The sequence below is a fragment of the Ambystoma mexicanum genome, chromosome 9 (assembly GCF_040938575.1).
Source record: "Ambystoma mexicanum isolate Mex_15411 chromosome 9, UKY_AmexF1_1, whole genome shotgun sequence".
Lineage (NCBI taxonomy): Eukaryota > Metazoa > Chordata > Amphibia > Caudata > Ambystomatidae > Ambystoma > Ambystoma mexicanum.
In genome coordinates, this window is record NC_090931.1 from 1,340,530,080 (window position 1) to 1,340,555,207 (window position 25,128).

General features: G+C 47.9%; 1 protein-coding gene across 2 annotated transcripts in view; it reads right to left on the minus strand.

Annotated features, from left to right (window-relative positions):
- EPB41L5 (erythrocyte membrane protein band 4.1 like 5) overlaps positions 1 to 25,128 on the minus strand; it is a 1,765,041-nt gene that overhangs the window by 1,412,223 nt on the left and 327,690 nt on the right. For both annotated transcript variants that reach the window (XM_069616748.1, XM_069616747.1), the window contains exon 5: positions 7,010 to 7,088. In XM_069616748.1, the coding sequence (XP_069472849.1) occupies positions 7,010 to 7,088 (79 nt within the window). The remainder of the gene's footprint in view (positions 1 to 7,009; positions 7,089 to 25,128) is intronic.

A 25,128-nucleotide genomic window follows, 5' to 3' on the forward strand; every position in this document is an offset into this window, starting at 1 on the left:
AAGTCTAGGACTGAATTAGCCTATGTTACATATCTGCATTTCCTTCTAACTGAACTAGCACATATGTATTGCATCTCTGGTAACTCGAACTAGCTTACCTTGTAGTACTTCGCACTGAACTAGCTTGATGTGTAGGTCTTGTAAAGTGAACATGCCCACATTAACGATACATAGCGCACCTGATGCTTCTCATGCAAACTGAACTGACCAACTTGGTGGCAGCCGCATATAGAGTTAGACTTCCCAGCTTTTAGTGCACACAATACAGTTGGCTTCCTTCAGACACTTCTGGCTACCTTGGGCGAGCCCTCAACAAAGACACTATCTATTTTAGACCACAGCATACTACATAAGGTCATACCCTACTTTGCATCACTAACAAGATGCGTGTTTAGGGCTATTCCTACTCCCCCTAACAATATTTTTAGTCTTATCCAGCAAATACAGAACTCCTCTAGTTCCCTACTACCTCCCAACTCCAAATATCACAATGACCCAGACTACCCTGCCACATAACCAATCGCCGACCAACCTTAACGACTCTGCGAGATTACAGCAGCCCTCCACCATTGACACTCAACCTTGCAACATTACCACTAGACACGAAAGCCTTTGCTCCAGATTAGACAAACTATTTGAGCCACCAACTAAATTTCTTCCCACTACAAACCGCAGGAAGGCCACCCATCCTACAAGAACCTCTAATATTAGCATTAAAAAAACCACACAGCCCGCGGAAAGCCTACGTGCCATATACCCATTCTACCTCGAAGAACCCACCCACAGGTATCTCTGATATCCCAACATCTACCAGCCACCACCTTAAGGGTGCCTTAATAAATGCTAGATCCTTGGTAGCACATGCCACTGAAACAGCTGACCTTATCCAGCTTGAAGGCTTTGATTTTCTGGCGATTACCGAATCCTGGCTCCATGCTGCTGCAGGCCCTGCCCTTATGTTAGCCATTCCCAACGGATATACTATATTAAGATCTGACAGAAGCGAAGCCCGCGGAGGAGGTATAGCCCTTATTGTCAAATCGAATCTCTCTATTAGATTAATTCCATCCCTTGACATCAAATCTTGTGAAAGCCTTACAGCCAAGTTATCCGTCAACAACTCTCAGACTCTCAATAGCCACTTGATATATAGACCTCTGGGCCCCATGGGTACTTTTGAGGAGGATATATCCACCATCTTGTCCAACAATTTAAAACATTCCTCCCAAATCATCCTACTAGGGGACTTTAACCTAGGCTTTAATGACCCTAAAGACTTGCATGCAACCAGCGTTGGCAATATCCTGACAGAACTTGGTCTTACCCAAAGAGTGCCCCACCCCACACATAGCAAAGGAAGAATACTCGACTGGGTGGCAGATCACAACTGCAACGCCATTATCTTGTCCATCTCCCCCCAGATTTGGACAGACCATCACCTTGTGGCATTCTCTCTAGCAACTAAAAGACTGAACTCCTTACCCACCCAGGTGGCCCATTCTACCCCTAAAAGGAACAAAAGAATATTACCTCAGACAATCTACTCCCCTTGATCCTCCCCAAACTCAATTCTCTGCCAGAAAATCTGAGCCCTGAGGCCTTAGTGAAGGAGTATAACAAAACTATGTCCATCTCACTTGACCTAATTGCACCACTCAAAATGAGACAAAGTAAGCCCAAAGCTCACCTCAATTCTTGGTACACTCCGTACCTCAAAAGATTATGCACAAAAAAAAAAAGACAATGCGAAACAACATGGAGACTATCACCCTCCGATGAAAATAAAACCAACCTTAGCAATATAACTTTATAAAAGTGAAATACTGTTGGCTAAACGTGCAACCTATAATACTAGAATATCTCAAGCTAACTCCAGCACAAAGGAACTCTGTCATCTTGAAAGAATTAGAAGCCCCCACCCCAGTGTCAGATAACTGCATAAAAGATAAATCCTTGTGCTCCAACATACAGCAAGCACTTGCTAACAAAGTCACTACTCTACAAGCCAAAATTGCCAAGAAAAAAGCGTCACTCACCACAACTCCCCCTAACAATAGCTCCTCTGCACCTCCCAAAAATACTGTATTGCCTCCCAGGCCTCCGCTTTAAGATCTCTAAAGTATCCATCATAGAGACAGAAAAAACTATTTTATCACTCAAACCATCTAACTGTCAGGGAGATCAATGCCCTGCCCAACTAATAAAGGAGGCAGCCAGAGACCTGGCTCCATCTCGAAACTTATCAATGCATCATTTTCCACGGGATCCATACCAAGTAACCTCAAAGAATCTTGGGGTTTAAAAAAAAAAATAGTTCGACACCGCCATATCCACTAATTACTGACCGATTACCAATTACAACAGTGCCCTTTCTCTTAAAAATCATAGACAAGATGGCTTACATACAAATACAGAAAAATTTGGAATCCCACCACCTGCTAGGAGCACGTCAGTCTGGCTTTCGGCCCCAGCACAGAACCGAAGCAGCTTTAATAGACTTAAAGGCCTAAATTGATGAGCTCAGGGATAACGGGAAATCAGCTCTTCTCCTCTTGGACCTATCGGCTGCATTCGACCTTGTGGACCACAAGGTCCTTTGTAACCACCTGGACTCAGCCGCTTTTTTTCTGAAGCAGCCATACTTTGGATACAATCCTCTCTCAATAACAGGACTATGAGAGTCTTTTCCCCCATGGCAGCCGCAGACCCTATCCCCATCACCTGTGAAGTACCCCAAGGATCATGTGTGTCTCCCACCTTATATAACATTTTCACGAAGCCCCATTTCGATGATCTGGACCATCTTGTTATCACCTACACTAATTATGCAGATGATACTCAGATTCTCCTACCACTTACTGGGGATTAGGACAATAATTTGGTCTTGGTGAACAATGTATATTTCATCATCCAGGCATGGATGGCCACACATGGACTATGCCTGAATGATGACAAGACGGAGATCATCATCCTGGGCACCTCTGCCACCCTCAGAAAACTGGGACCTAGCTATTCCACGTTTGATAACCTCATCACGGCCATCAATGAGGTGAAAACCCTGGGTGTCTATCTGGACTCTACCCTCACCTTTAATAAGCAGGTTAATGCAATTTCTTTGGCTACCGCATATACTTGCAAATTGATTCGTGCAGGGAAACCTTTCATATCCAACAACAGTTGCATCACCCTGGCTAGAGCACTCATTCTGTCGAAGTTGGATTATTGCAAAGCCCTCTACATTGGGGCTAACAAGACTACTATCAAGGGAATCCAACTTCTCCAGAATAATGCTCTCAGAGCAGCATTTGGAATTCCTAGGAGAGAGCATATCTCTGCAATCAGAAAATCAAATAACTGGCTCTCAACGCACGAAAAAATCCAATTAAAAGTTGCGTCACTCACATATAAATGTCTAAACAATGCTGCACCTTGTATCTCTCAGAGAGACTTACTAAAATAACTTCCACAAGACTCACTAGATGATCTAGCACGTACTGTTTTTCAGTCCCTAGATTTAAGCTTGCCAGAGTCGGGGACATAGCTTCCAGGTTAAAGCAGCTCAACCCTGGAACTCACTACCCCTTCCTCTGCGAGCGGATCAATCTTACCCCAAATTCCATCAGAGCATCATAAGGTAGTTCAAAGACTCAGACAAGTAAGGCCCCCCCTCTGACCATACCTACGACTGTCCATCCCCTACCGCCGTTTTGGGCCCATTTTGTATATATGTACATTTGTATATACTCCTATCGACCTGCACTGTCTCTATTTGTAGTTTCTAATTTTATTTTAATATTATCCTGAATAACATTCCTGTACAAAAACTTTGCTATGTAACTAAGGTGTAATCTGTACGTGTTTATAATGTTCTGCAACCATGCTCTAAGTCGTCTTATGATGTGCAACCAAACTGTAAGTATCCTTATACTATGCGCCCTTATACCCTAGGGTCTGGAGCGCAATACAAGAAAATCAACAAACAATTAAAGATCGTGGCAAATTTCTCATAAGAATTATAGGAACTTCATTTTCCACGATAGCTGATGAAAGTATGCCATTTCAACAGTACAAACCTTACACGCTTCAGCCCTACACATACGGCACCTATGTTGAGGTTGCTGCTGCTTTGGCTGTAGATCTGGACACCAATAATTTTGCTGGAATCTATTGCGTTGTTATTCGGGTAACGCCAACAACCATGCAACAACATCATCTAGATTTGTTCATTGAATGAACTTCAAACTAGGACTGAAGTGGGAATTAACATACCTGCTAGTTTACTTTAAACCAAAAAAGCTCAGGATATCTTACCCTCAACACATGGCAATCCTTCATAGTGCTCTTAGTACATATATTCTAACTTTGGGGTGTGAGGTTTTGGGAGCACCAGCCTCCACCGATGAATTACCTTAACACGAATGGATTCCCGATTAGCAATCAGCAACTTCTGTGCAAACATTTGGTACGGGTCAATACTGTGATTATAAAGAAATCTCCATGAAACAGCAGCTTGATGCCTGCATAACAACCCTGAGCAGAGCACTTGTCTCCTACCATGTGTTGAAAACAGAAATCGCACTGATGGGCTCGGATGACGATGGACGAGAGGCGCACAGGTGCTATACCGGGGAGCCATGGCCACGGTGGTAGTAAATTACATTGCATCAGAACCGTTCTCGTTAACGCGTGGCACATGTCAGGGCTGCCCTCTGTCACCCCTCCTGTTTGCCCTGGTCCTAGAACCACTTGCACAAACCATATGGGCCAACACTCAGATATGGGGGTTGGTGAGATCAGAACGAGAATACAAACTAGCGCTATTTGCAGACGATATCCTTGCATACTTGACCCACTTGAGGAATCGATCACAGCCCTGATATCGACTCTCAAAGAATATGGGGAACTCTCGGGATTCCACATCAATTTAAGCAAGACAGTAGCCCTCCCCCTAAAGCAGTCAGCCACCCCCTCAGGTCGCCCTGAAGCAGAAGAGAGGTGCCAGCTACAAACACAGAAAAAAGTACCTGGGGATAAACATAACCAGGGATCTCGCCAACTTGTTTGGTGCAAATTACCCTCACACCCCCTATGGGACACTATCAAAGCAGATTTACAGAGGTGGGCTAAAATGACATTGTCCTGAGCGGCGCGCTTTACATCGATAAAAATGAACGTACGCCCTAGACTATTGTTCCTTTACCAATCACTTCCAGTAGTAATCCCAGAATCATTCCACACAGATGTCGAGCAATCCCTGCTCAAGAACTTGTGGGCGGATCAGAAGCCGAGAATCCATTACACGACAAAAGGGATGCCCAAGGATAAGGGGGGGGCATGGGTTTCCCATACCGGTTTGAAAACTATTGGGCATCCCAATTGCGGGCTCTAGTGGATCACCTACGGGTCAACACAGAAAAGCAATGGGTGGGCCTCGAAAATGACCTCTTCACACTGGTAACCCTGAGAGTGAATGGCTTTGTGTCCCAGCCAGCTCCATGCAGCGTAGAATTCGTGAAGACCCTGTCCTCAAAGCGTTGTGGACCATCTCCAAGAATGCGGAGTATCACGACCTGGCCATCCCTACTAAGCTGCATATGGGCACCCCCGATCAGAGATCTGTTGGTGGACCCAAGCAGCTTCCAACCCCAGTACGAGGGAGGCCTGATGAGGGCAGGACAGATGTGGAGGGAGGGTTCATTCTTATCGAAGCAGGAATTGGAAACAGCATTACATGGCACTACCATCTCCAAACTATATCTGCAGCTCAGAAACATGCTGCGGGATGCACGCTGGGCTGACACTCAGCAGACCGCTAGCCCCGCTAGAAAAAGTTCTCAACGAAAGACAAACCTCCACAGGGCTAATTTCGCGATTGTATTCCTCGCTCATCAACAGAGGCCACCTCCCAACACTGGGCACACAAGGTAAATGGGATATGAAACTGGGTTTGTATGAAAACAAGGAAGCTTGGGCGGCAATATATAAAGCAGACTGGTCTTCCTAGAGAAATATAAAATGCATAATTGGAGGCTATTGTTACGATGGCACCTTACCCCACAAAGATTAGCCAAGATGTACCAGGGGATACCGTCATATTGTTGGAGAGGATGCCCAGAGATATGCGATTATTGGCACCAGTGGTGGAGTCGTCAAAAGGTCCAGTCATATTGGAAAGAAGTTCTAGGGTGGGTACGAGCTATCGATGGGACACATAGGAATCTATCGCCAGTGCTGCTATTGTTCGGGGTGGAGAATGAGAAGGGGAGGAGTATACAGTATTGTCACACATTCACAGCAACCTGGTCTTCGCGGCAAGAGTTTGCCTCACAACCCGATGGAAAAGCAGCACACTACCCTAAAAAAAAGGAGTGGCTAGCCAAAGCACACAAGATATATCAGATGGAGAGCATCACAGCAGCGCTATTAGAAACACTCCCACATAGACATGACCTGGCTGCCCTTCCTTGAATATTATGGAGAACACAAAAATACATAAACATGAGACACACCACAAACGCGCCAAATCGACCCATCATCTAGCAGAACCAGAAAGGCATTATTGATGTCATGCTCCAGGGTTAAACGAGACAGATCGGGAGCGGGTATTTCCTAACACTGCGCGGCTCGGCCCTCAAATAGACCAATTGGGCTAACAGGACAGAAGTGCTCATCAAGAACCCACATTATTTAGAAGAGCTCTCTGATGTGTCGGGTGGGAGGGGGAAGGGGGAAGGAGGGGGGGAAAAAGGGACTCATGCTATTGTGTTTTGGTATTAATGTAGAGTACAGATGCACAGAGCACTCCTTGTAGAGAAGCATTCTCATTGAGCCGTCATGGTGTGGAATTCACACGTCTTTTCGTAATGTACTGATGCGAGAGGTCAAAGCTGTAATGAATACACCAATGCATTTTTCTCTAATGTCGTTGATGTTTTGAACTGTGCTGTAAAACAAACCCAATAAAATCGAATTTTAAAAAACCCAGAAATCAGCATTATAGTCAAATTACCTTGTCAGCTCTTCGCGAAGATTATTTGGCTCTGAGGAGTAGAATTTAACACGCAGGTGAAGACAGTATGGTGGCCCAACTACAAAAACATAACAAAAGAAAGGTCAGTTGACTAATGACAACATTTGTACCAGAGCATCAATATCAAAACTGTTCTGTACTTGGCTGGTGTAGTGGGGCAGCTAGTTAGCAACACTGGAATGGGACTACTGTGCAAATATACATTTACTAGCGGTAAGACCCGGCGTTGCATGGGTCTGTAGCTGACATGCACTTGGGGTTCTGCTATTGTTGTGTATGTTCTATTGTGTCATAACTTCCTATTTTTGAAAAATTCCCAAATCAGAAGTCTCCCGAAATCACCTATACCGTAGCACAGGGCAGGACCTCGCTCCACCCTTGTGCACGGCGAATCGGTGGGGTTGGTCAAAAGTCACTAAAGCCAGTAAACCCCAGACTGGTATGCCGCCCTCAGGCAAAGATTTCAGCCCACCACCAAACTGTTGTGGGGATGGAGCCATCAATCGCAAAATCGGCAATCTCCCGAAATCGCCCATACAGATAGCACAGGGCCGGACCGTGCCCTGTGCAGGGCTAGTGAGTTGGTTTGGTCAAATAACCCCATCGCCAGTACACCCCAGACTGTTATGCCGAACGTGGGCCAAAATATCAGCCCACCAACTGTTATGGGGCTGTGCAGTGACCTCAACCTTGCACCATCAAAATAATGGATAACTAAAAAGCAGATTCCCATTTTGGAAACTATGCCATGTGCCAGAGTATAGCACCCGTGAATTACAGAAAATGTCCACAAAAGGGCACCATAGACGGTCATGCCTAGTGCAAAGCCTTGCTCACAAGAGCAGTATCAACAAGTAACATTGCTGCATCCTTAGTGCATCCCAAGGTCAGTGAGACACAGGAAATTATTTTCTTGCTAACACACCATTTACACGTTACAACCCCGAGTCAGCAGAGTGGGAACACAGTGCCAGAGAATCACCAAGAGTAAAGTGAGGTTTTCTAGAAAGCCCTCCTTAAATCTTCCATGAAAAGTGCTGGATCACCCTCTCAGACAAAATCAACATGTCAGATTCCTTGGAGGATGACCTACATGTAAGTCCTCAGCAGCACTGTGTTGCATGAGGGCCCAATAGGTTATCTACTTGGATAGGTGGATTGATAGAACGGAGACGAGGAAGACAACCTGAACACATCCCTTACAAAAGTTATGCAGGTACTTCATTGAGAACAATTGTTCAGTAGGTGTATTTTGTCATATTAATAGAGGAGCTTTCAGGTTATTACAGATAAAATTCAGGGTTAAAGCTTCAGTAGCCACTTATTACTTCTGAAGGGGTGGGCGTGGTAGCGGAACTAATTTGTGAGAACTCAAGATGGTCTTTAGACATTTAAAGAGCTTTAAGGCTAAGCAGGATTTTTTTTATATTGGTGCTGCAATTGCATACCTATATTTGGGTCCTGAAAAATTGTTCCTACTACTCTGCCATTAACTCCATGAAAGTCTATCATCTAGGAGTTTGGGGAGGCCGTGGAGGCAGTCAAAGGTTGTCTTAGAATCTTTTGGTGTAGGACACCAATGTGCTTTGGGTCCTGAAACCGAAATTCACTTAATATGAAGAGGGGTTTGCAAGAACCCAAATGAACCTGACAACTGTAGTCCATAAGAGATCAATGCTCTGAATAGAAATCTAGAATGGCAAACCTTGATGAGGGTGTGGGTGGTGGGATGATGGTGCAGAATAAAAGCTGTATACTCTAAATCTGCACTTAAAAAAAAATGTCCAGCGCAATGGCTGGTCCGGAGCTCACTGTGGCAATTTATTTTGTGCATCGAACTGATCCAGCAGGCAATGCGCAGTTTGGAAGCAGGAGACCTGTGTTCTCACCCTGCATCTTAAATCACCAAAACGGTTTCCCTGGGCAAATTACCCAATTGCTTTACACTTAATTCCAAATATCTGGAATCATTAGGTGTACATACAATTGGACCAATATTGGATCTAAGCGTTATATAGGAAATGAAATAAAATTGAACTTGCTGTTATGCCCGGAAGTGTTTGAGTGATTCAGCTTGCAGTATTGAGCTATACCCGAGTCTCCTGTAAAATCATTAATACATCGCAGGATCAGATCAAGGAGGCAACTGAATGTGCATGGCCAATGGTTCCAAGCTCAGAGGGCTGCAAGGTTGGGCTACTGATGAGGACACCTCTTCGATGACACTTCGTGTTTCAGAGAGGACACAGTTTTCATCATGGAGTAATGCTACTGCAGATGGACATGCAAGTTCTTTTGCATGCCCTTTCCTACTGTCTACACCCAAATTCTGCTAATGCCAAGCATTATACAGTCATTAAACATGTATGAATTTTCATTAGGCAAATAGTGTGCCCAAGATAGAGAGAAGCCCTTCAACGCTCACACCAGAAAAATACACCACCTAGGGAAAAAAGACCCAGCACACCTCTTTCAAGGAGAGCAATGTTTTATTTCCACAAATAATAAGGTTACTCACCGTAGGGAAAACCTTACTCCTAGTCCATAGTCCCCTTTCCTCCATACTTATGGGACATTCCTCTGCCCTGTGGGACAGGACTGGAGCACTTTGTAAAAAGCATCACATTTTTCCAAAATTTGTCCTTCCTCTTATTACGCGGGGTACCACACGCGGCCGTAACCCCCGCCCTCCTTAGCTAAGCCCAGCGCATCGCCCATCAGTCCTTTTCTATCGCCTTTAAGCTATAACAGAGGAACCTTATTAGAGGGGATGGCGGGCGTATGGAGGAAATGGGACTATGGACTAGGAGTAAGGTGGTCACTACAGTGAGTAACCCGTCCCCTTTCCTCCATACTTATGGGAGATTCCCAAGCACTCCTCACAGGAATTACAGGTGGATGGAAAACTCCTTACTGAAAAAGGTTTAAGCACAGCCAGGCCAAACCGAGTATCAGACCTGGAGCTCAGATCCAAACAGTAGTGTTTACAAACGGCTGATGGAGAGGCCCAGGTAGCCACTTTCGCGATGGCCTCCCAGGGGACATCCTCCCAGGCAACAGCTGCCTTGCCCCATACCAGATGTGCATGAACCCCTTTTGGAGGTTGAAGACCTTGAACAGCATAAGACTACATAATACAGGCAGCGATCCATCTGGAAATAGTCGCTTGGGAGGCCTGGTTACCCTACAGATTACCGAAGGTCACCAAGAGTTAAGAACTCCTAAATTCAGATGTTCTGTCCAGACAGAACTTAAGCGCTCTTCTAACGTCCAGGCAATGCAAAACCCTCTCAGCCTCTGAGGCTGAGTTTGGAAAGAGGACAGGCAAGGAGATTGACTGATTCAGGTGAAAATCTGAGATCACTTTTGGAAGGAACGAAGGATTCGTCCTCAGGACAACCTTATCCTTATGAAAAACCAGAAAGGGATGCTCCACTGACAAGGCCTGGAACTCACTCACACGTCTTGCCGAAGTCACAGCGACCAAGAAGGACACTTTCCACGAAAGGTCTACAGTAGCCATTGGCTCAAAGGGCTTATGGCACAAGGCCGTAAGGACCACGTTCAGATCCCACGTCGGATGCGGTTTGCGAACAGGAGGGTAAAGACGCACGAGACCCGCAAAGTGCCTTTTAACCACTGGGTTTGACAGTGAAAAAGAGCACTGATCTGTGGATAGGTATGCGGCAACAACCCAAAGATAAGTCCTGCATATCAAGACATGGATGCCCGACTATGCTAGATGAGACCAAGGACAGCACCGTGTCGACCGTAGCCCTCCCTGGGGTCCAGCTGTCTGGCTAAGCACCATTGGCAGAACCAAAGCCACTTGCTCCTGTATTGAGATCTCATTGAGGGCGTTGTGGCCGCCTGAATAATATGCATGTTATCAGCGGACAAGTTGAGGTGTTCTAAAGATATGAACTCAGGCACCATGCTGCCAAGCTGAACGATTGTGGGGAGGGGTGCCACAGCTGCCGATCTCTCTGGTGAAGCAGGTCGGGAACCAATGGAAGCCTGATTGGTGCACACACCGACCGATTCCGAAGCTCTGAAAACCAAAACCTGGCCGGCCACCACGGTGCTACGAGCAGAAGAGAACAGTTCACCGTGCTCCTCAGCTTGCACAGCGTCCAATGAGGCGGGAAAGCATCGGCTCTCATTTTGAGCCAGGGAATTTCGAGGGCATCCCCCAGAGAGGAGGCTCCCAGCCCGTTCCTGGAGACATACAGGGGAAGTTTCCTGTTTGACGCCATTGTAAAGAGGTCCACTCTGGAGTGCCCCAACACCGGAAGATTTGCAAGAGGACCTTGAGTTCAGTTCCCACTCGTAGCTGACCATTGTACGTCGGCTGAGGGCATCCGCAGTAACATTCAGCTGACCCGGGATGTGCACTGCCACTACTAGCCAGATGCCATGCTGAACCGCCCTTTCCCATATCTGAATGGCAAGATCCACAAGAGAGGGGCTTGGTACCCCCTTGCTTGTTGATATAAAACATGACACCACATTGTCCGTGCGGATCCAAACTACTTTGTTGACAATGACAGGCTGGAACGCTTCGAGCGCCAGGAAGATCGCCAGGAGCTCCAAGTGATTTATATGAAGGAGTTTGTCCTGCGGTGACCAGAGATCGGAAACCTGAAGAAGGTCCAACGTTGCATCCCATCCCAGCGGGGAAGAGTCCGTTGCGATTGTCACTAGAGGGCCGGGATCCTGAAAGGCTGCGCTCACCGACAGATTGCTGAGAGACGACCACCACACAAGGTCCGCTCATGAAAAATGGAACAGGAATCATTTTGGAGTCTTGGTCCACTGCTTGGAGCCAAGAACTCCGAAGAGCCATCCGTGTTCGCCTCATTTTGAGACGAGCAAGAGGAAGACCCAGCACACACGAGGCAATGAGGCCCAGAAGCCTCTGGAACCATCAGGCCGACATGCTCTCTGACTGCAACTCCAACACATCAGCCCTTATTCTGCTCGACCTCTCCGCAGCCTTCGACACAGTTAGCCATGACACCCTAACCAAATGACTAGAAGACATAGGCATAACCGACACAGCGCTACACTGGACTAAATCATTCCTAACAGACAGAATAGAAACCATTTGGATTAAACCCTTCAAATCCACCCCACGAGTTAACGACTGTGGAGTGCCACAAGGATCCTCACTATCACCACTGTACTTCAACATCTACCAAACCCCAGTTATCAGAATCTTCAAGAAACACAACATCACATGCTACAACTATGCAGACGATACTCAAATCATCGACAAAATCAAAGACACCCAAGCCGATCATTCAAACCTAACCAACTGTCTGAAAGAAGTCTTCAACTGGATGAATACCAACAACCTGAAAATCAACCCAGGAAAAACAGAAATCATGATCATATCCAAAGACCAAGAGAAGGAAACCGCCTTCCCGTGGCCAACGGAAATGGGAATCGCACCAATACCAAGGTAGTAAAAAATCTGGGCGTCCCGATGGACAACACCCTAACCTTAGAGCCGCAAATAAACGCAACATTCAAGAAATGCTTCTTCCTCCTCCACACAGCAAGAAAAATACTACCTTTCCTCTCCTTCACACACAAAACACTCACTATCGTCGGCCTCATCATGTCAAGTATCGACTATGCAAACAGCCTCTACCTAGGAATACCAGAATACCTAATGAGGAAGCTACAACGGATCCAAACATAGGAGCCAGACTACTCCTCAAAGTATCCAGAAGAGACCACATCACCCCTGCCCTAAAAACACTACACTGGCTCCTAGTAAAACACCATCACCTTCAAAACAATGTGCATAACGCGCAGGGCAATCTGCGGACAAGGAGCAGAATTCCTACAAAAGAAAATAATCTACAAGCCAACGAGACCCCTCAGGTCAACCAACGAAATCCGCCTGGAACTAAAACCTTACATCAAGAAAAAACTCGGAGGCACCGCCTTCTACCACTTAGCCGCAAAAGCCTGGAACAACATCCCAAAAGAAATAAGGAACACCAAAGATCACCTTAAATTCAGAAAATTACTAAAAACCTGGCTCTTCAATACCAGAGACTAAAACCGAAACAGTAAGACAAACGACTAAATGGGAAAGGACACTGACAAGCCCCCAGAACTGACTGAGAAGCACTCAGGGCACTGGGAGGGGTGACGCCAGATAGAGTGGTACACATGCGAGACCCATGGAGACGGAGGCAACAACCCCAGCCAATCCTTACCATCCTCTACCGCCCTATAGCTACAACTAGGTACCATTGGTTTGTGAAACTGGCGAGATACCACCAATCACCACACTAACTGAGATTATGGACACTGGCAGGTGCACTAGCCATGTGGGTGGGGGTGAGGAACATGCAAGGTTGTTGACGGAACGGGCGGAAGAGGCAGCGAGATGTTCAAGGGGCCTCGAATACAAAACGAGCACGAACCCCCAGAGGCACATGGTGCCCAAGCACCCCATCGAGCGAGATTACGCGAACCCAACTGGTCAACTCAGGATAGAGATGCCAACTAACCGATACCACTAACTATTTCCTCCTCTGCATACAACTCTCACACTCCAAACCAAACACAAACCTCCAGCACAATAAACCGCACAAACTTCACCACACTGCAACAACAAAACAAACACACAGACTTGCACATCGGTACAAGACGACTACCGGCCGCATACACCCCAGACCCAGCCGACAGACCCACCGGGCTGAGGCTGCCAACAGTACATCACTGCTCTCTTGCACTTTTCCAGCCTCCACCCACTAACTCACCTGCCCTCTCTTTCAGAGCCGCCAGAGTGCCAGGGGAACCACTCCGGTGGTGATAATGTTAAAGGACATTTGTACCGCGCACTAACTGCACAAACACCTGACATGTGGCCAACAGATCCGCCATTCTGTCCCCGGTCAGATACACTCTGCAGTCGATCGTGTTCCACCGAAAACCCAGGAAAACCAGGTCCTGAGAGACAGTCATGGGGGATTTCCGCCAGTTCACCGACAGCCCAAGATGGAACAGGAGCTGGAGGAGAGACTGAAGGTTGCTGAAGGCTGATTGAGGACAAGGACTGCGCAGCAGCTAATAGTCCAAATACGGATGGATACCCTGAAGCCGAAGATGAGCTGTGATAACTGACGTCTTCGTAAAGACACGCAGTGCCGAGCTGAGGCCAAACGGGAGCACTCTGAACTGGAAATGCTCCTCCCCCACGGAAAAACGTAGGTATTTCCGATGCGGACTCCAAATCAGAATATGCATATAAGCATCCTGAAGGTCCACCACGCTGAGCCAATCGTCCTTCTGTAAAGAGGACTTTATCTGACAGGGCGTGATCATCTTTAATTTCTCTTGGGGTAGAGAGAGATTGAACTGGGAAAGGTCTAGGATGGTGCGCAGGCCGGTCTGGTTGGGTTTGGGAGAAAAACCTGCCCTGTTGCCGTCAGCAGGAATTTCCTGATGGAGTATCGACCCTATGGGACTTCTGATCCAGAAATCCCCTAAAACCAGAGGAAGACCGAGGCTGCAAAGACGTTCTCTGTGCCCTGAAAGGCGGTTTCACCAAGACAGACAATGACTTGGAGGTCTGGGTGCTGTCCTTAGTCTTAGTCAGTTCAACATCTGTTGAGTGAAAAAGCTCCTTGCCATCACATCAAAAGGCAGGACCAGAACTTTATCCTGCACCTCTTTAGAGAACTTGGTAGCGTGCCGCCAAGCCTGACGAGAGGTGTCCACACCAAGCATGAGGCCCTGGGCCGAGGTGTCGACATGATGCGCCGCGGCCTCCAGCATATCCTGCGCCAGGACCCTGGCATCTGACAATCCCGCTTTAAAATCCTTTAGTTTATTAGCGGGAAAGAATTCCTCAAACTCTGACAGACCTTACCACATTTTCATATTCGCCCCCGCTAATACCAGTTCCGCGTTAGCTTGACGTAACTGCAGGGGCTGAATTAGCAAAAATCTTCCTCCCCAAAGAGTCAAGAAGCTGGTCCTCTTTGGCCAGAACCTGCATTGCCGCTATAGACGACGACGAAGCGGGTCTGGGTTGTAATGTAGCAGCAGCCACCACCGTGGCGGAAGGGGGTGGACACGACGCTAAGGCCACTTCTAAAGAATGGAGCCTATAACGAGCGTCAATCTTTTGTTAACAAACAATCCAGAGTGTGGTTTCTCCCAGACTTTACGGACCTCGGCTGAAACATCCTTTTGCAAGAACAAGCCGGTGCACTCCAAAGGAGACAAGGTGAACGCCCCCAAAAGCACCCCTTCCTGCGGAACGAGTGCCTCGGGTACTGGAACATCCAAAAGACATGTCCAGCACCCGGTCATGAAAGGCTCTAACAGAGCGGGGCTGGTCCTCGCGGTCCTGATCCCCCTGTGCGTCGTCCGACACATCCGGATCAAGCTGCACAACATCTGGCAATGCTGGAAATTAGTCCACTGGAGACAACGGAGGCAAGGGAGTGAGGTCTGGTGGAGGCCCGGCCGGTAGAGGCGGCGCTGGCGGAATCACCGGTGCCACAACTGGGACCGACGGCGCAGGAGGGCATATCTCCCTAAACACGCCTCGAAAATACTTTTTCATGGGGTCGGAGCGCATTAGCTTTTGAAATTTGCCAAAAAAAGTGTCCTCCGACGATTTTGGGGCGACTGGAGGAGGCCTCTCATGAGCGAAGTAACTCCATGGACGTAAGGGAGAGGGTTGCCAAGAGGGCCCTTCTCCGCTGTTATCAACAGATCAAGGGCGCAGATGCCGCAGGGAGCGAGACGTTGTGCGGTAGGGGCATCCGAGTGTTCCAGTCAAAAACTGGACGAAAGGGATGCACACCAGGAAAACTATGTTCACCTGAAATGCCTCCCCCACACACCCAGCGCCGATGGCGTAGATGTAAGGGAGGTATCCAAAATGGCCGCCGTAGTCTTGGCGGGAGCAGCCGCGATTTTGTGAGTAACTGTTCTATTCAATCTCAACTTGTCTTTTGTAATTGGAACAGCCTTCGCAAATTGGAACAAAAACGAAGAATCTCCTACCTGAAAGACAGATTGGCGGTAGAATCCTGGTCAGCTTGATATTCGAAGTGAAGATCAAAAAATGGAGCGTGTGTATAAAGTTGTTTCCCAGCTGAGTTAAGGAATCTCCCTGGAAACCCCTCCGGAGCTCAGCTCAAATGCTTGGCCGCCGGAGGGATCACAGGGAAACCCTCACGGCGGAGAAAACCCTGCGAAGTGCTGCTGGGGAGCGTTGACTCCGCGAGACGGGCAGGAAGGGACTGAAGATCCGTCTCTACTCTCTGGTATTATTTATACTGATCCGGTACTGGATGAGATATTAGAGAGAAAGCATAAGGTTCAGTATAAGGAGGTAGTGTTAACTCAATAAAGATCAAATAGTGAAAGGTCTTGAAATTACCATATGAAGGAGTAGGTCAGAGAAGTCTAGTTGTTGGGGGAAGAGTCCATGCGTGCTCAAGACAGCTGAGGAAATATCAGAACTGATTAAAGAAGAACAATGTATGAAGGGTTTAAGAAAAAAATGTTTAGAGTGAACCAACACCAGCCGCTTACATGACAGTACTCAGCCGTTTAGTATAAATAGACGGCTTGTCGCCTGGAGCTTCCTTTCCGTACGCGAGGAACTGCTCTGCAATTGAGAATACAATGCTTCCTATTATAATGATGTTATGGCCAGTAAAGATTGGGTATGCAATACGCAGGTTTACAAAGGGAAGCCGACCTGGATGGTAAACACGGGACGAAGCCGAATGCAGTTGTGGGCAAAAGAGGCGTGGCTTGTTACTTTCGGTTTCAGATACCTCGTTCTGTTCTAATGCGGAGCTCTGTGAGCAAGTTGAAAAATAGGAATGAGGAGTAAGGAGGTGAGTAAGCGGCAACAAATGAAAATGTTGGAAAATAGAGAGATAGAAGGGTAGCAATGGCTATACTCACTTAGCGTTTGTTTACTCCTATGAGAGTAGCAACGTGTCGATCTTCTGGGATTCCGGCTGATATACAGGTAAGGAAGTGACCTCAGCTTCCTGCATTGCTCTATGGGAAAAAATGACTAGACTGCTGCTAGTAATATGGTCACAACCAGGCGCGGCCATGATGGAGTAATTACAATGTGGGTAATTTGTCTTTATGATCATTACAGCACCTGAGGAGAACTGCGACACGTGTGAAAGTGAGACAGGGGTCTCCACAGATGGGTAAGGGGTCTTCATCTTAGCCTTGACACAAGGAACCTCGGCCGAGCCAGTACTGCATGGCCTAGAATGTTTTTGAGACATGCCATCAGCCAGAATAGCCTTCAACGGAAGGACCTCAGCAACGTCGGTAACAGAGGAATTCCGGTCAGAGACCTCACTCCGTGCCCCTTCAACAGTACTGGCGTAACCGCTTGAGTGGGAACGATGAGGAGTACACCTCACCGACAAGACCTTAACAGGCCACTCAGAACTGTTGGTCACCTTAGCCTCCAAACGAGGGACCTCGGACCCGAGCCCGGTAAAAGCCCCTTCACGAAGGGCCTCGAACTTTAGTTTGGTACAGAAAACCTCAACAGAGGCCTCAGGGCATACCCCGGTGTCTTTACGGGACGCTCCAGTCAAGGAGACCTCGAAGCAAGCTCTGGTACCCGCCGCCTCAGTAGAACTGGGCCCATAAACAGCCTCCAAAAGGAGGGGCCTCTGTTTGTAATCCAGTGTCAATAGGGCCCTTACGGAGGCCCCGAGAGAAAACTCTGGTACACTTTTTAGGCCTAGAAGGCCCCTCAGGGCAACCCCCGGTAACAGAGCTTTTGATGCTCCTCCCGGACCGGGAAGACCCCGGGAAGGAATCTCTCGGGCCGGGGTGCCCTAAAAAGTAAAGAACTCACTGGGCAGTTCTTCTTCTCGTCGATGAAAGTTTGAAAGTGCGTAGGGGGAGTGCGCTGAAACACCTCCTCCCACCGCTCTAAACGATGATGAAGTGCCCGGACCGAAAGGGAATCGCGGTAAAAACCCCGAGTCCCACCGGTGATCCGGACCCAAACACTCAGAATGGGGATCCGCCCTAGCGAAGCGTCGCTCACAGGAACAACAAATAGGAAAATCTAACTGAAACGGCATAGACGGACTGCACACGACCGCTAAGCCGGAGCAGGAGAGGACGACACTGGAAGGAAAAAAATCTTCCAAAGATGCAGGTGTGTCCAGTCCCGATTGAGAGGAGAAAAGGACGGATGGGCGATGCGCTGGCCGGAGCTAAGGAGGGTGGGGTTACGGCCGCGTGCGGTACCCCGCGTAAAAAGAGAGGAAGGACACATTTTTGAAAAATGTGATGCTTTTTACAAAGTTCTCTGGTCCCGTCCCACAGGACGGAGGAATATCTCATAAGTATGGAGGAAAGGGGACAGGACGTAGTAGTAAATAGAAATGCGCCAGCAAAGCACTCTGCTGCCACAGAACACTCTGCCAAATCAGCACAAGCAACACTTTAAAAAGACGCACAGCATCATCAGTGACGCAAGGTACATAGGTTACAAATCCAAGTGGCTGGTTGGCGTGACCCTATACCTACCTGCTCCATAAGAGATGCCAGCCTCTTTTGCTCATCTTCCATGTGGGTTCCTCCTCATACATCAGCGAGCATAAAATGACAAATAATTGCAATTCAAAGCATAAAATAAGCAGTGTTGCATAGCAACTGGCTATGCAATTCTGCTAATTATACTGACGCTTGTGTAGCACAGCTGGATGTTTTAAAATTACCCTGTTCATAAAAAGCACAGCTCACCCTGCGTTTTTCTCTTCGCTCAGGGGTCTTTCCACCCTCTTTTCCCCTGTTCACTGCAAGTTCAAAGGGGCTATTGGGGAGAAAGAGAAAGAGAGAGAGAGAAAGAGAGAAAGAGAGAAAGAGAGAAAGAAAGTAATAATCTCCTCCACTCTTAAAAGTGCCAAAGTTCTGAGCGTCCACCAGGGTTCTGGGATGGCGAGGAGTGATAACTGAGTGCCCCCATTGTGGCAATAAAGATCTCCCTGAAATTCATAAGCTGAGCTTCGCTAAGAGATGAGCACTCAAATGCATTTGTTTGTTGAACAATGTATTTTTGAGAAACGCTTAATGTTCTTTGAACTGCTCAAACAACAGTTTTCATCAACATATGATTGTTTCTTGTAAACACAGTTCAAGCATGCTATGGTCATGCAATTCGGGGGTGGGTATGATCTCCTGGCACAGTCCCCGATAAAGGCCAACATACACAACGAGCTGATCCCTAAGAGGGCTATTGCGTTACTATCAGGTTATCCTCAACTTCCAGTCTCGTTCCTTCTTAAAACTTAAGCAGAAATGGGAAGATGTGGGCACACTGGAACTGGAAGATTGACAGGAAGCCTTGATGTGCCTGCCATCCGAGCTCGACTGTCGGGATAGACCAGGACTTGATCAGGAGCACTGTAGAAGAACTCGAAGAGTAGCCATAGCGTTCTTGCTACCAATGTATCCCTTTGTATCTCTGAAGTAAACTACAAAGGAATCAATCAGTCAAAAGATGGAGACAACACTGCACCAGATCTCAGAAATTACGCAACACCGTTGACTGCAGGAGAAGATGAAAGCTAATATCAGATGCAGTCCTCCAAGGAATAATAACAGCAAGTAACAGAAACAAGGGAACAATGACAGTAGATGTATAGCATTAACATAGGTCAAAGAATGAATCATAGTTTGGCTTACCAAACAATGAGGGTGAAAAGGTGCCAACTGGAAACTCTGCACAACCGAGCCTATCCCTAACACACGACGGCACGAGGACGCCTAAGCGGGTGCTGTAGTCTCTAGTCCAGTGCCTGCCCCGACGGAACGAGGACGCCTGTCGACCTTAGCACCGGTAGAAGTCTCTAGTTTGTGCGCCTTGTTTTTTGGGTTCTGCAGGTTCTCCCTGAGCCAGCGTGGCAATCATTCCATCCAGCTTGGACCAAGGTAGAAATGTATTTACTGCAACGTGAAATGATTCTTCCAAAGGATTAATGCCAAGGTGCAGTGTGAGGAGGAAATCCGGCAATCCCGTGGTAGGAGTTGCAGCGTTCCAGAAGCAAGAAGCAATCCCATGTGTATGAAGTATGAGGCAGGGCACCAGGGAAAATGCTTATGGTGTCTCGTAGGAATGACAGGGCATAGAATGGTCAAACGTTCCGGGGTCTATATACAACGGGTCGCATAGTATTCAGATCGGGAGACAGACGGTTTGTAAACAGAAGGCAAAGACAAGTCAAAGCACGAACCGTAGTCGAGAACCAGGAGAGACTAAGCAAGGAAAGGGAGGGCAAGATCAAAAGGACCAAAAGGCAGAAGTATTAAACAGGTACAAAAACAGTAGCCACGATTCAGGAAACAAAACCAGAAGCGGCGAGTGCAGCAACCTGGAAGCATTATAATGGGTAGCCGCGACCTCGCTTGGCTCCTGCTCTCCGAGGCAAGGCAGCGTAACGTTGCGAGCGTGGAGAGGACGCCATAGTCGCCATGGCAACCTCGCAGCATGTGTTCTGGAATAACGAAAACGAAGCCAAGGAAAAGCATGCTGCGGGACGCTCGAACGAGTGGTACTGTGAGCAGAAAGGGTTTTGTTCGTAAAGGTAATGTTCCCAGGCTTTTGAATAGAGAGGATGCCTCTGAAGTCCGTAAGGCTTGCTTTCTGGGGCTAATCCTGACATCGACTTAGGCTAGTTCAATAGAAAATTCTTCACATGGTTTACTATGCACAAGATTTCCTCTTTAAATGTGGTTGGGATGTGACTTTTTTTATTCTATCTATTTGGGTATATTCATGTAGCAAACCTTTACATTTTATAGACACTCATCTTGCTAATGTCTCACTTTAGCAGTCCACAAAGATGCTGTATTGTTGCTTATTTGATGTCTTGGGTACAAATAACTTCTGGTGACATAAAAATATTATTACAACATTGCTAATCAAATATGTTTGTTTGCTAATTAAAATTATCTTGGCAAATTCTGCTAATCAATTTTTGAAAACAAATGAATGCCTTGGTATTAGGAATAAAAAAAACAATACATTCTACATCTCTACCATAATGTGCACATGATCCTGCAGACAAGGGCTAAGAGGAAATTTCAAAGTCATATCATCGCACACACTAGTTTGATGCCAGAGATAACATTTGGGTGCTATTACTTAGGGCTGGGACAGGGAAGGTCGGAGGTTCGTGCCCCCCTTCTTGTGGGATCGTTCTTCACAGAGCTCTCAATCCCCTTGTGGGCTTGTAGGCACATTCTTCCTGGGATACGAACGCTGGCAACATGAGACAGTGAAAGGTCTTATGAATCTCTGCAGCTCTGGCCTCTCACCGGTGCCCATGCTACAACCGATTTTGCAGTGTGTGGCTTGGGCATGCGGCCCTGGCTGCAGCACAACACTAGGCCTTGATTTCAATATGGTTGCTATAATCGAATATGGTGTTTGATTCCCAATACACTTTAAAGCAAAAACACGCACCATCCTCTCTCTACTATAGTCCATGCTAACACCCCCCCATCCCCCTGTAATCTCCCCAAGGCCCTACTGCACAATTCCAGGCCTCTGCCAAATTCGAAAGCGCTTGGGGGTCTGGAACAATCGCCCCTCTGTCCCAACATTACCCCATTTCGTTAATACTACATTAAACTCCCATGTTAGCTTCTCTTCCTCCTTCACCATCCTTTCATCTTCCAATCTTTCAGCTTCCAAGTATGGCGGGGACCCTTCCTTTGGTACCCATGTCCTGCATACGTACCCGTAAACTTTCTCCCACCTGGGCTTATTGTTCAGGATATATATCCTCCATTCCCTGCTAAATCTACCCAGTGTTCTATGTAGTTCTCAGGGTCGGGAAACAGCAGTGGTGCCTGGGGCGTGAATACATTGCTCTATAGCAACCAGGCGTGCTTTGTCAGGGTTGTCAGTTTGTACTGAACTATTCTTCTGTACTCCAATTGAGACCATCTTCATTCCGCTACTAGGCACTGCTGGCCTAGTGCCTAGTGCCTAGTGCCTAGGCCTAGCACCGAGCTGGCAAGTGCAGAAGATCACCAGCACAAACACGATCACTGGTACCAACATTTTTACGATCACCCCCACCCAGGATGGTGCCCAAGGAAAAAAGGTTGTCAAACCAAGTGTCCTGTATGCCAGCTTCTGTTTGCATGTGCGTGCCGAGGACCTGTAGGGCCCCTATTATGTTGGTAAGAGGCCCATTTTCTGCGTCATTAGGCGATCCGTAGGTGCAACATCAATCACCAATGTTTTTACAGACTCCCTCCTTCCATGGCTGTGAGGAGGTCTAGCAAATGGTGATTCTGCAGCGTCATCAACCTGATTGCCCTGCTCTGGCAAGATGCAGAATATAGGCCACTCTGGTAGCATTGTGGTGGAGATGTCAAATATTGATGTAGGTATTGGAGCAGTCAAGTCACCTGGTCCCACTATCAGATGTTCGTCAAACACCAACCGATGTGCCAAGTGCAACAAAGCCAGCAAGCAGGTGTGCCTCCATGATGGTGGTAGGTGCAGAAATGCCTGTTAGCCGTACACCCAATAGTTGTCCATCAATGTAGCAGTACCTTTCTTGAGAAGAACAAGTTACTCTCTTACCTGGTAACTTTCTTTCGATGGGATGGTCCGACGACGTATTCCATATCTATGACGGGTAATGTCCACAGCTGTGCTGCTTCAGAACATTTTCGGCGTCTGCGTCCTGCGTTGATGCGCCGTCCCCGAGGACCTCCTCCGACGGCCGACGTCACCCGATGTGATAAGTAGGACGCACGACGCCCGTAGCCTCAGTTGTCGTTTTTCCCCCCCAGAACGTGTGACACCAGTTTTCTGCCAGTCAGACACACGAGGCCTTGCGGAACACAAGCTGCAATCGCATAAGAAATTCTGCAGTGGGGAAGGTAGGGAGGGAGCGATCTGGAATACGTCGTCGGACCATCCCATCGAAAGAACATTACCGGGTAAGAGAGTAACTTGTTCTTCGAGGGGATTGGGTCCTCCGACGTATTCCATATCTATGACAGACTCCCAAAGCAGTACCAAGCAAGGAGGTGGGAAAAGAATTTAAAACACAAATTTAGCATGCCCAATCAAATTGCGGAATAAAGAACTGCCTTGCCAAAGGCCAGATCCTGCCCTCGGATGGAATCGAGGGAGTAGTGACGTACAAAAGTATGCACCGAAGCCCAGGTGGCTGCATCACAGATGTGACGAATAGGAACACCCCTCTGCAGGGCGGTAGACGCGGCCACTCCCCTGGTAGAATGGGCCCGCAAGCCAGCCGGAGGATCCTTACCTGCCAAGCGGTAACACTCGGAGATCAGCTTGTCCCAAACGCTTTCCTGCGTAACCAATGAAAAGTTGATCGTCCACTCTGACCCGGGACATGCGCGAAATATAAAAGCTCAATGCTCTCCTAGGATCAAGCCTATGGAGCCTCTCTTCTTCCTTACCAGGATGTGGAGGAGGATAGAACGCCGGAAGAACAACCTTCTGGCTCAAATGAAATTCTGAAACCACCTTCGGAAGAAAGGAAGGACAAACTAAGGACAACCCTGACCTTATGAAACACAGTGAAGGGTGGCTTAACTGAAAGTGCCGGTAACTCACTCACTCTGCGAGCTGAAGTAACCACAACCAAAAACACAGTTTTCAGAGTTAACAGTCTCAAAGGGCAAGAATGCAAAGGCTCAAACGGAGCACCCCTAAGAAACTTAAGAACAAGGTTCAAATCCCAACCGGGCACCAGAAAAGCTGACGGAGGGAACACATTACTGAGCCCTTTCAAAAACTGAGAAATTAAAGGAATCTTAAAATAGGAACATTCTACAGACAAGCGCTTAAATATGGACAGCGCCGCCAGGTAACCTTTAATGGTCCCCACTTGCAAGCCCCTGTGGGCCAAGGAAAGCAAAAAAGACAGAACCATGGGAATGTCACACTCGAAAGGATCCACATTCTTAACTCTGCACCAGTCGCAGAACTTTCGTACAGAGACTTTGGTGCCGGCCGAGAGCAACACCTCCATCACGTCTTCAGGGAGGTCCCAATCCTTATACCTCAACCTTTCAGAAGCCAAGCGTGAAGGTTGAGGGATCTGACCTCTGGATGGAGAACCTGACCCCCCCCTCCCGTGAGAGCAGATCGTCTCGGTAGAGAAGACGACGTGGAGGGCAGATGGACAAGTCGAGAAGGTCCGGGTACCACGTCCTCCGGGCCCACGCCGGAGCAATGAGGATCATCCGGGAACCGAACCGACATAACCTCCGCAGTACTTGCGGGATGACGGGGACTGGAGGAAACGCGTACAGCAGTGGGAATGACCACTCCACCACGAACGCGTCTCCTAAGGCTCCTTTTGGAGGAAATTCCCGCGAGCAGAACCTCTCGCACTTCCGGTTGACACTGGAGGCGAAGAGATCCACTTGAGGGGTCCCCCAAAGGGCGAAGATCTCCAGGAGAATCTCCTGAGCCAGCTCCCACTCGTGAGAGATCGTGCTCTGCCTGCTCAGAGCGTCCGCCGTCTCGTCGTCGTCGTCTCCGGCCAGATGAACAGCCGAGATCGAAATTTCCTGCTGGATGGCCCAGAACTCGAGCTGCATCGCCTCCCTGCACAGAGGAAGTGACCCTGCCCCCCTTTTTGTTGAGGTAGTGCATGGCCACCGTGTTGTCCGTTAGAATCAGGACACTCTTTCCTCACACAGTCAGGAGAAAAGCCTTCAGGGCAAGCCTGACGGCCCTCAGCTCCAACAGATTGATATGGAGTCTGGACTCCGACGGAGACCAACGACCTCTGACTGTCAACTCGTTGGGATGAGCTCCTCATCCCGTGAGGGATGCGTCCGTCACGATCGTCACCTCCGGCGAGGGCAGCCAAAATGGGGCCCCATTCATCAGATTGCCTTCGACAGCCCACCACAGAAGGTCCTGGGCGACCGAGGGCAGCACCTGAACAGGGTCTGACATCCTGCCGGAGGACTGAGACCACTGGAGCTTGAGGGCCCACTGCAAAGATCTCATCTGCAGACGATCCTCTGACACCAGAAGAATGCAGGAT